The following is a 12615-nucleotide window of genomic DNA, read 5'->3' as shown; positions in this document are numbered from 1 at the left end:
AAATAAATAATAGTGGTATTAAGCCATTCTGTTGCTTCTCCATATAAAATTTTGTGAATGATGCATAGAGTTTTATACTCTATGCGTTGGGTTATAGGAAGCCAGTGTAAAGTAATTAGAACGGGTGTAATGTGATTATATTTTCTTGTGTTTGAAAGGACCCTTGCTACCGCATTCTGAAAAACTTGCAGGGGGCAAATAGTGGTTTGAGGGAGACCTAAAAGTAGAGCATTGCAATAATCGATATTAGAGAATAATAACGATTGGCATACTGTTCTGAAATTATATTCATCTAGTAAAGATTTTAATCGCTTTAGCGTGTGCAATTTGTTATATCCTTCTTTCAGTTTATTGGCAATGTTTTTTTAACGTCAGCTCGGAGTCAATGATAACTCTTAAATCCCATGCGCTATTATTTACTTGAAGCTTGGTTTTATTATCTTCCAGAATAATATTTAGAGGTTCAATGTGTTCAGCTCTCCTGTCTAGTAATATAATCTTGGTTTTAACATTAGTTTCATGTTAGTATATTAGTTTCTTAATCAATGATAAGTACATTGCTGTTAATTTGAGTGCAGATTCGATTGAAGAGTTTATGGGGATTAGGATTTGGATGTCATCAGCGTATATATAATGGGTTAGTCCAAGTCCACTTAGGAAATGACAAATTGGAATCATATAGATGTTAAATAATGTAGCTGATAAGAATGATTCTTGAGGAACCCCCGTGTTTAATTCCATTTTTTCAGACATCATGTTTTTAATTTTAACTTGGAAATGTCGATTTTCTAGGTAAGATGAAAACCATTTTATTGTATTTGTTAACCCTATTTCCATTAATCTATTTAAAAGAATGGAGTGATTCACCGTGTCAAAAGCTGCTGACAGATCCAACAAAATTAGTAGGAAGCTTTGTCCATTAACAAAGCCTTTTAGTATAGTGTCAGTAAGAGAAGCAAAAGAGTTTATGTGCTATGATACTTTCTAAAACCATGTTGTGAGGGGAACAGAATATTGTTCATTTCTAAATGTTCTGTTAATTAGATCTGAACTACCTTCTTAATCATTTTTGCGAGAAATAATAGATTAGAGATTGGACGATAGTTAATTGGTAGATCTGGATTGAGCGATGGTTTCTTTAATTGGTTTGATAATAGCAGTTTTAAGTATTTGGGGAAAATGGCCTTCCTATAGTGATAAATTTATAATTTTTGATATAGTTGTAGAGATTAGATGGGTTGTTGCTTTTAAAGCAGGGATTGGTATATTATCTAAAGGATGTGTTGTGGGATTCATGTTTTTAATCAATTTTTCAACTTCAGATGGAGAGATCTCATAAACTTTTGCCCATTTGGAGTATTCTTTCATGGTCAATTTAATTGTTTGAAACTTTTCAGATTCAATTCTGATTAATAAGTCTGTTGTCTTGTTTTTGAAAAAATTTGCAAGATCTGTACATTTTAAATCAGAAGGAGAACAATTAACCTCATTCGGATCTTTTATAAGTTTTGGTACTGTAGAAAAAAGTGATTTAGGATTATGTAAAAAAATTCTGGATTTTCCTAGTGAAGAAATCTTTTTTTTGTTTTGTTACAGTTTTTTGTACTGAGCCAGGAGACATCTATAGGATGCTAAATTGGGTATTGTGGGATTTTTCCTCCACTGCTTTTCCTTCTTTCTTAAGCGTTTTTTGGTATCTCTAATTGCATTGGTGTACCATGGTTTATGGTTTTTATTAGTGTTATTAATTGTGATTGTTTTCTGAGGAGTTCATTTATCTGCTATATTGTTAACAAACTGTAACCAAGTGCTAGTGGCAGTCTCGCTATCTAGAAGTTGGAGATTAGTTATGTTTTGTTCTATTTCTATTTCAAAGTCTTTAATCGTGAACAGAGGCCGCAGTGTAAAAGATTTAAAAAGCTGAGGTTTTGTTGCTAAATCCTTTTTTAGTACTAGGTTAGCTTGGATTAAAAAGTTGTCTGACCATGGTACTTTAGTATATTCTACTGTGGGATTGGAATCTAGCTTGAAATTAATGAACATTAGATCAAGAGTATGCCCTGCTTTATGGGTAGGACCGGTTATGATCAATCACAGAGCATATAGAAAGACGTGGTTTAATGGAACACAGTCAACATGGATTTATCCAAGGGAAGTCTTGCCTCACAAATCTTCATTTTTTTGAAAGGGTTAATAAACATGTGGATAAAGGTGAACCGGTAGATGTAGTGTATTTGGATTTTCAGAAGGCATTTGCAAAATCCCTCAAGCGAGGCTTCTAAGAAAACTAAAAAGTCATGGGATAGGAAGCAATGTCCTTTCATGGATTACAAACTGGTTAAAAGACAGGAAACAGAGAGTAGGATTAAATGATCAGTTTTCTCAGTGGAAAAGGGTAAACATTGGAGTGCCTCAGGGATCTGTACTTGGACTGGTGCTTTTCAGAAACTAATATACTAACATGTACTTGGACTGGTGCTTTTCAGAAACTAATATACTAACATGAAACTAATGTTAAAACCAAGATTATATTACTAGACAGGAGAGCTGAACACATCTGGAAAGAATACGACGAGTGAGGATATCAAACTTGCAGATGATACAAAATTATTCAGAGTAGTTAAATCACAAGCGGATTGTGATAAATTGCAGGAGGAGCTTGTGAGACTGGAAGATTGGGCATCAAAATGGCAGATAATATTTAATGTGAACAAATGCAAGGTGTTGCATATGGGGAAAAATAATCCATGCAGACGTTACACGATATTAGGTTCCATATTAGGAGCTATCACCCAGGGAAAAGATCTAGGCATCATAGTGGATAATAGATTGAAATAATCAGCTCAGTGTGCTGTAGCAGTTAAAAAAGCAAACAGAATGTTAGGAATTATTAGGAAGGAAATGGTGAATAAAACAGAAAATTTCATAATGCCTCTGTATCGCTCCATGGTGTGACCACACCTTTATGTACTGTGTACAGTTCTGGTCACTGCATCTCAAAAAGGATATAGTTGCACTGGAGAAGGTACAGAGAAGGGCGACCAAAATGATAAAGGGGAGGGAACAGTTCCCCTGTGACGAAAGGCTAGAGAGGTTAGGGCTGTTCAGCTTGGAGAAGAGATGGCTGAGGGGATATGATAGAGGTCTTTAGAATCATGAAAGGTCTAGAATGGGTAGATGTAAATCAGTTATTTACTCTTTCAAATAATAGAAGGACTTGGGGGCACTCCATGAAGTTAGCAAGCAGCACATTTAAAACTAATTAGGTAAAATTATTTTTCACTCAACACTTAATTAAGCTCAGGAATTGGTTGCCAGAGGATGTGGTTAGTGCAGTTAGAGTAGCTGGGTTTAAAAAAGGTATGGATAATTTCTTGGAGGAGAAATCCATTAACTGCGATTAATCAAGTTGACTTAGGGAATGGCCTCTGCTACTACTGGCATCAGTAGCATGGGGGTCGTCTTAGTGTTTGGGTATTTGCAGCCTGGTTTGGCCACTTTTGGAAACAGGATGTTGGGCTTGATGGACCCTTGGTCTGACACAGTATGGCAATTTCTTATGTTCTTATGTTCCTCTTCAGTCTCTTCTCTTCCATGGAGCTGTTGCCTCGTGGTTTTGGAGCTCGCTCTTTTTTTTGATAATTTCCTACTGCAAAGCGATTTTCTTTGCTTTCTAAGCATCACGTAGGGTCCCTCATCCTTCTCGGCCTCCGGTCGGCAAGTTTTCAGATCATCATGGTCAATAGCCGACAGAGTTTCCCCCTTGGTACCCACTGACCATCGACCGCGTGTTGTGCTCTTTTTCCCATGGAATCCACTAGCTTCCACTGGTGCCCCCAGTGCCCTCTGACTATGTCCATCACGGACACCCAAGAGGTCTATGTCCTCTGCTTGGGGGCTTCCCATGATTCCATGTTTGCGACCTCTTTGCCTAGATGACTCCTAAGGGTCGTTGGGCTCGTATCTACAAAACAGAAAAACTCTTTGTGTCCAAGAGATCAGAGCTGTCCTCGGTATCAGGAACCTCCACCCCACTTGGCAAGGAGCCCCTGTCCCTGGCTCCCTTGGGTTCTCCTGTCCTGGCCCTACCGGGGTCCCAGCTCGGTGCGGTAGACCAACCGCTCACCCTATCGTCCCATTCCCGATCGGGTTCCTCGCCATCAGCATTGGGCAACGACCGCGGTGATCGTTGACAAAGGTCCAAGAAGTACTGGCATTGATGATCATCTTCCTCCAAACCAGACCGTGAGAAGGCATCGACCTCGGTGCCTCCCACGAAGCAGTCGAGGGTGGAGGAGGCCATTCCCTCCGACCCCACCGAGGCCTCCAGGCGGCCTCCACTGGCACTGGTGGAGGGCTCGGTTCCCCTTCAGCCAGGGGATGCATCGATCCTGCCAGCTTCTCCTCAGCCCATTTTATCCTTGCAGGCTTTTGAGTAGGAGCTAGAGATGCATGTGTGGCTGGCGGTCGGCTGAGCCCTGCAGGGCCTCGAGCCTCCTGTTCCCCGGGTACCACCTCCGCCTCCAGAGCCCTCTCTACTGGTTCTTGCACTTTTGCTGGAGCAGTTTGACAAGCTGCTCGGTATACTATCCACGCACCGGCTCTGGTGCCCTAAGCCCCCCAATGGCTTCTAGGTGCACTGCTGCCATCGCCACCGGCCCCCATACCGGGGAACGACTCCTGTGAGATGGAATGGCCATCGGGCGCCATGGTGGGCCGGAGACACCTGGTGTCTCCTCACCATCTGGCTCTCCCAGGGTCTTCGGGGTCGGTTCCACAGATTCCCTCGGTACCTCCGATTTCGCTAGTATCATCTGATCCCTTGCCTCTGTCACGGGCACGAGGCTCTCTGATACCTCCGGTACTTCTCACGGTGCCTTCGAGGCCCAGGCCGTGCCCACTGATGGGCACACACGAAGCCCCCTGCAACCCCTGGGAGGGTGAGGCATTCATATCCTCCTCGGAGGAATTGGAAGATCTACCTTCCTAACCTTCTCCACTGGAGGAACGATGGCGATCTCCCCCCCGAGGACCTCTCGTTTGCGGGGTTAATCAAGTCTATGGCTGAGTCAATGCCCATCCAATTATTGACAGAACAGGACTCCAGTTACAAAATGCTTGAGAATCCTGCAGTTCATGGATGCCCCGAAGGAGGTGGTGGCAGTACCAGTTCATGACATTTTCAAGGAACTGGTGACCCGCCTGTTGGAGCATCCCATCTCAGTACTGCCGATTAATAGAAAGACGGATAGAGTGTACTTAGTTCAGCCATCGACTGGATTTGACTGCCGCCAACTCCCCCACCAATCAGTGGTGGTAGAGTCAGCCCTGAGCAAAGGCTATGAGGGTTTGTACACATGTCTCGGGTTTTGCCAGGGTGCGAACATAAAGCCCTTGATACTTTGGGATGCCAAGTGTTTCAGGGTGCCATGCTCATTGCCCCCATAGCTTGCTACCAGCTTTACATGGGGCAATATTCCTGGAATCTGGAGAAGCGAGCCCTGGAGTTCAGTGAGCGTTTGCCTCAACAATTCCAGGAGGATTTTCAGGCTATCGTCCATCAGGGTTTGGAGTGTGAGAAACATGAAGTCCACTCAGCTTAAGATGTCTTCAAGACAGCCAAGAGATTCACTGCAGAGGGCATTGGTGATCATCGGCTAGCTTGGCTATGAGCATCCGATTTGTGCCCTGAGGTGCAGATCCGTCACACCGACTTGCCTTGTACGGGTGATAACCTGTTTGGGGACAGAATGAAGGAGGCTGTAACTCAGCTGAAGGATTATCAAGAAACCCTTCAGCAATTGTCGGCTAGCACTTCTGACACGCAGCCTACAAGGAAGCCCTCATGGCAATATCTATGGCGGCCTTTCTATCAGCCTCGTAAGTATTACCCACCTGCACCGAAGGCCAGGGCTCAGAGGCCTATCCCCAAGACCAGATAGAGACCGCCTAGGCCACCTAGGGTATCCACAGCTCCGCTACAGAACCCCGCCACGGGATTTTGACTGGCCACGAGGGAATATGAGGCATCCTTCCCAATGGGACCCTCGCCCCCTTTTGGGGGTCATCTCCAATTTTTCGCAGATAGATGTATCTCAATCATATCGGACCTCTGGGTCCTATCCATCATTTGCCAGGGTTGCCGGCTGCATTTCTAGCGACTTCCACCCTTCTCCCCTCCGTCTCCCAATAGGAGAGCAGCAGGGGACATTCGGATACTTCAAGTAGAGCTCTTGGCCCTTGTTTGCACTCAAGCAGTCAAACCTGTTCTGACCAGCCAACGGGGCAGAGGGTTCTACACCAGGTATTTCCTAATTCCCAAGAAAACAGGTGGCCTCAGGCCCATACTGGACCTGAGAACTTTAAACCGCTTCTTGGTAAAGAAAAAGTTCAAGATGCTCTCGCTGAGCCCCCTGATCCCCCTTCTCAGGGCGGGGGACTGGCTCTGCTCCCTCGATCTACAAGACACGTACTCCCATATCCCCAGTTTTCAGGCAGATTGGCAGTACCTAAGATTTCTAGTCGACGGTTACCACTATCGATATCAAATTCTACTCTTTGGCCTGGCATCTGGGCCATGAGTTTTCATGAAATGTCTGGCAATTGTGGGTGCCCATTTCCAAGGGCAGTGAATTCATCTATTTCCCCAACCTTGACTATTGGTTCATCAAAGGCAACCACCATCAAGGGGCTCAGAGTGCCATGCACCTCATGATCGAAACTCTGAAGACCCTGGGATTCTTGATCAATTATCCCAAGTTCCACCTTCAGCTGTCCATGTAGCTGGACTTCATTGGGGCACCTGGACACCATCCAGGACAGGACCTACCTACCTCGGGACAGGGCAGAGACCTTAGCAGCTCTTGCATGACATGTCTCTAGCTGCCCACATGTCTCTGCTCATCAGTTTTCTCCAGCTGCTGGGCCATATAGCAACAATGGTGCATGTCACCCTATTTGCTCGGCTATACACAATTGCTATACGCAATGGATGCTATGCTCTCAGTAGTGTCAGGCATTGCAGGACATGCATGCTTGCATCATAATCACCGAAAGGTTACGGCAATCCCTCCTGTGGTGGACAATCCCCACAAACCTAGAACGGGGTTATCCCTTTTGGAGTGCTCAGTCCCAGGCCACACTCACCACCGATGAGTGTTACCGCACCCAAGGGTTTTGGTCAGTTCAGGAGGCTCGGCTCCAGATCAACCTGTTGGAGCTACAAGCAGTCCGCTATGCCCTGCGAGTGTTCCGACAGCTTCTTGTGAACAAGGGAGTTCTGGTTCAGACCGACAATCAGGTGGCCATGTGGTACCTGAACAAGCAGATTGGAACCAGGTAATTTCCCCTCTGCCAGGAGGCAGTCCAGGTCTGGACATGGGCCATCGAGAACGGTATCACTCTCCGGGCAGTGTACCCTTCCGGGAGTGGACAACATCCTGGCCGACAGCTTGAGTGAGACATTCAGACCCCACGAATGGTCCTTCAATCAGGAGGTAGCGAACAGCTGCTTCTGCTGCTGGGGGACCCCGGACATAGACCTGTTTGCCTCTGTGGAAACAGGAAAGTGCATCAGTTTTGCTCCCTCGGCAGGAGGGGCAGAGGATCGATAACGGACGCTTTCTCGAGCCACTCGGGAACGGGTTTGCTGTACGCCTACCCATCCCTTCCGCTCATACTCAGGACACTTCAGAAATTGGAGCAGGATCGAGGCTCCATGATCCTGATTGCTCCCTGTAGGCCCTATCTGGTCTGGTTCCCAACCCTTCAGTTGTTTCGGACAGTCCATCTTCCGTAATCTCTTCCAGCCATGAAAACCCAACTCTGTCCTCCGTGGACCCTATCCTTGGGTGCAGGTCTGCTCCTTTGATTACTGCAGCTCTGGTTGTTGTGCACTATGACACCTGTTCTTTGCTGCTCTTGTTCAGAGAGGCCTGGAGCTACTTAATCACCTATGAGTGAGGACTACCATCCTGCCAGGGCCAGGGGAGGACCAGGGCGTCCACCATCTCTGCCCTCGGTTCCCGCCGACGACTGAAGAACCGGGGGGACGTGGCGTTGCAGTGAGTCGCCATTAGATGATGAAAAGCGCAGGAGAGCTCCCACTCTCCGGGATCCCTCATCCTACGGCCTGGGATTATTGACAGGTCCTGGGCTTCATGGCCTCGACCATTGATCTCATAGTTAATATGTATTAGAACATCTCATTAGATTTAGAGTAATCTATGTTTATGAATTCTACCTCCATAAAATGTCATTAATTATTGATTTATAGTATGAATGTTATGTTTGTAAACCATTGTGATCTTTATGTGGAATGATGGTATATAAAATGCCTACATAAATAAAGACAGGCTAAGAGAGAATTTGAAAAGAAGTTGGCCGTAGAGGCAAAAACTTACAGTAAAAACTTTTAAAAATATATCTGAAGCAGAAAGCCTGTGAGGGAGTCAGTTGGACCGTTAGATGATCAAGGGATTAAAGGGGCACTTAGAGAAGATAAGGCCATCGCGGAAAGATTAAATGATTTCTTTGCTTCGGTGTTTACTGAAGAGGATGTTGGGGAGGTACCCGTACTGGAGAAGGTTTTCATGGGTAATGATTCAGATAGACTGAATCAAATCAGGGTGAACCTAGAAGATGTGGTAGGCCTGATTGATAAACTGAAGAGTAGTAAATCACCTGGACCAAATGGTATACACCCTAGAGTTCTGCATGAACTAAAAAATGAAATTTTAGACCTATTACAATTAATTGTATCCTATCATTAAAACATCCGACACACCTGAAGATTGGAAGATGGCCAGTGTAACCCCCTATATTTAAAACAAATTTAAGAAAATTATTTTTCACTCAGCGCATAGTTAAGCTCTGGAATTCATTGCCAGAGGATGTGGTTACAGCAGTTAGTATAACTGGTTTAAAAAAGGTTTAGATAAGTTCCTAGAGGAAAAATCAATAAACTGCTATCACGGTAATTAATAAGCAGTAGTAGCTTGTGATTTATCTAATGTTTGGGTACTTGTGATTTGGATTGGCCACTGTTGGAAACAGGATACTGGGCTTGATGGACCCTTGGTCTGACCCAGTATGGCATATATTATGTTTTTATGTTTTTATATGTTTGTACAGGTTATGTTTGAGCCACATAGTTCTTTTCTTCAGAGCACATTTAGAACTTATCTTGAAAGCTAATACATAATCACATCTTTTACAATTTCTATGTTGGTCTAATAAATCTGCAAAGGTATCCACTGTTTTCTCCTTAAAATAGAATTTATTTGCACTAATTTTTTGTTACATGTGTAATCATAGGAATTGAGAATAAACGTTACCCATATAGTGCAATATCCAGGACTTCATTTGTGGGGGAACAGCCTGGAATGCATTTCTGCCACTTCTTTTCAGACTTCAGAATCAGAGCAGCAGGGATGTTCTGCTCCGGCCCCTCTCCTTCAGGCATCCTGCAAGGAAGAGGAGAAGCGAGGGTGAAACTGGAGCAGAAAGAGCGGAGAAGTGCTACTCTACTCTGTAACTCAGCCCTTTCTGTCACTTTGTTCCCTCTTTACTCCTCTTCAAGGAACAGGAGAAGAAGAAGTGATACTGATGCAGATGCTGCAGAGCGAAAAGCAGACATAAAAAGGGGGTTGAATTAACACAAGTTTGAAACCTCTGGGTTTCAACCCTGGCCTTGATAAGCACTGCAGCTCACAAATTTAAAACGTGTGCTAATTCACCCCCTTTTTATGTCTGTTAGTAAGGGCTTAATTTCTGGCAGAACATCTAAGAATGATGTTCTGCCACCTTTTTTGTGGCAGAAAATTAGTTCTGGCTTCCCCACAGAAACAGAGTAGAAATGCTGGTGTAAATCAGTTCCAGCTTCCTGCAGAAACAGAGCAGAACCAGTGCTTATCCCAAGATAAGAGCAGCTACATAGCCTTGATTTTTGTGGGAAGGTGTGAAGAGACACAAGGTGAATGCAATTTGTCCCAGTGCTGCTGCTAGGTGAGTTCACCTATGTGAGAGAGAGAGAGAGAGAATGTGTGTGGGTATGTATCTAATTTTGTATTATGTATGTAAAGAGCTTTAAATAAAAGTACTAATGAGGATGCTCCACTTTTGTGTTGATTATATGTTGGATGTGGAGTATAAGCAACTCCTTTTGTTTACAGTAGTTAGACTAAACAAACATTACAATATGATTAGTAGAAAAACATTTGCTTTTTAATCTTGGGGAAAAAAATGAAATTAAAGGCATATCTGACTAATCAGTACACGTGATTAATCACATGCGTGTTGATATTTTAATGCAAAGAAATAACTTTTCATATGGTATCACATTTTAAACAGATCTTTACTTTGCTTCAGTGAGCATTCAGCTGAGGTATCAATAGCCCGAATGGACCTTGTACAAATGATTGAAACTTGCCAAGCAATGAGAACCAACCTGCAAAGGAACTATCAAGTAAGGTGTTAATGAAAAATCATAATTGTATTGTAACTGATCGTTCATACTTTAAGGATTCTCTTTTAGCTCCATATGCAGCCCATTGAATTTAAAATATCTCCAATTCCATTGCATAAATAAAATTTGTATGCTGCATTGGACTATGTATACACACACACTGATAGCGAGATTTAAAACCAAACTTTAATGCTATCATAATGAAATAAGTGGATGGGAAACTCTTCTCCATAAATCCTTTAGTGTTGAAGTTCATGAAAGGCTTGTGGCATATGAAACCTCCAGTACCAGGCCGCCAGCATCATGGGATCTCAGTGTTGTATTGACATAACTCATGACACCACGTTAGAGATGGCTTCCTTAATGTTTCTCCTGTGGAAAGTAGTGTTCCTAGTCAGAATTACATCGGCTAGAAGAATCAATGAACTTCAAGCATTGTTCCACTGCTCACCATACATGCAGTTTTTCCACAGCGGAGTGGTGCTGTATACTCGCCCCAAGTTTCCGACAATAGTATAGTCATATAAGGTTAACTCAGTTAAGAAAATGCTAAAAACTTTCTTGTTCTCCAAGATCTTCCCTGAAGCATGAATTATCCTAGGACAAGCAGGATGGTAGTCCTCACACATGGGTGTCATCGGATGGAGCCCAACACTGAAAACTTAAGTCAAAGTTTTAAAACTTTGGCACACTGAGCATGCCCAGCATGCCACCATCCATGCGTCCACATGGGGTCCCTCTTCAGTCTCTTCTTTTCCGTGGAGCTGTCATCTCGCGGTGGTGGAGCTTGTGCTCTATTATTTTGAGGAAAGCTTTTCCTGGTCGATTGTGCAATGATTTTCCGGCGCCGGGTCCCTCTTCCATTCCCAGGTTTAGTTAGTGAAGCAGCACGGTAAGTTTTTGTTCTGTGTGGTTTATTCCCAGCTTGTTTTCCTTAGGAGTCCACTTGTCATTGACCACTCGCCTTGTTGTTTTCCTATGGCATCATCAGCTTTTTGACTGATGATTCGGATCTGCATGATATGTACATTGTCTGCTTGGGGGTGCTGCATGATGTTCGGGGGTGTCGTTTTTGTGACCAGGTGACCCCCTAAGGACCGGCATGCCCGTCTGAATAAAATGGAGAAAGTGTTCGGGTCAAAGAAATCCAAACCCTCGACACTGGCATCGGGGGCATCGACTCCGAGAGGTTGCGGTGAACTTATGGACACTGAGCCTTCATTGTCATACCTCTGCCAGGGCTTTTGGTGGAAGGGGGTGCTGGTAATCGGCCTTCACTGGTCTCATCGCATTCAAAGTCTGGATCATCTCCTTCCTCCTCAGAACAAGGGAAAGACCGGGCCAAGCATCGTGCAAAATCCAGGAAGCACCGCCACCGGTCACCGTCTTTGTACGGTGCCGGGCTCTGGTCGTTACCGGCTTCAGCTGTGATGCCCATGAAGCGACCCCCATGGTGAAGAGATACCAGGAGTCCTAGGCCTTTCCCACTGATTCCCGTGCCAGGTACCAATCTCCCTCAGGGTTCTGAGGGAGGTACAGTTATGCCTTCTCCTCCTCCGTCTGTCCTGTCTTTTAGAACATTCCAGGAGGAGCTGGAGCGCAGGGTGCAACTGGCGGTTGTCTGAGCCCTGCAGGGCATCGAGCTATCAGCTTCACCAGTGCCTTCACCAGTACCAGAGCCTATGCCCTCGATGTTGGCACCGCTGCTGGAGTGCCTCTGTCCTCCTTTGGTGTTCTCCCCCTTCACAGCCGCTGCCATTGCCTGGGGTGCCTTCGATGTCCCTCTAGCCACCGTTGCCCCCTCCACTCGGTGCTATCCCTGTACTGGGTTCCTCCAAGGAGGAAGGGCCTTTGTGGCATGTGGCGCCTTCAAGGCCCTTGGTCCCCCGGTCGGCATTGCCTGGTCTATTGCCGATTCCTTCGGGACTCTCGATGTGACTGGGGATGAGCCCCTCCACTGGTTTCTCTGGGCGATCTTAGTGAAGAAGAAGCCCTGTATGACCTGTAGGGGGGATGATACCTCAGAGTCTTTGTCTGATGACTTGAGGGATCTTCCCTCGGACCCATCTCCTCTGGAGGAGTGATGCCAATCCCTGCCTGAGGACCTGACCTTTGCGGGGTTTGTCCGGGCCATGGCAGAAATGATTCCA

At 45.0% G+C, this 12615-nt stretch overlaps 1 protein-coding gene across 3 annotated transcripts in view; it reads left to right on the top strand.

Moving 5' to 3' along the window:
- The window catches only part of LOC115073872, a 350431-nt gene that overhangs the window by 123907 nt on the left and 213909 nt on the right, over positions 1–12615 (top strand). For 2 of the 3 annotated variants that reach the window (XM_029572788.1, XM_029572807.1), the window contains one exon: positions 10351–10465. In XM_029572788.1, coding sequence (XP_029428648.1) covers positions 10351–10465 — 115 coding nt within the window. The remainder of the gene's footprint in view (positions 1–10350; positions 10466–12615) is intronic. The other variant, XM_029572796.1, reaches the window with a different exon arrangement.

The sequence above is a fragment of the Rhinatrema bivittatum genome, chromosome 1 (assembly GCF_901001135.1).
Source record: "Rhinatrema bivittatum chromosome 1, aRhiBiv1.1, whole genome shotgun sequence".
Taxonomy (NCBI): domain Eukaryota; kingdom Metazoa; phylum Chordata; class Amphibia; order Gymnophiona; family Rhinatrematidae; genus Rhinatrema; species Rhinatrema bivittatum.
Note: the sequence above shows the minus strand (reverse complement) of the source record. Positions and strands in the feature narration are given on the sequence as shown.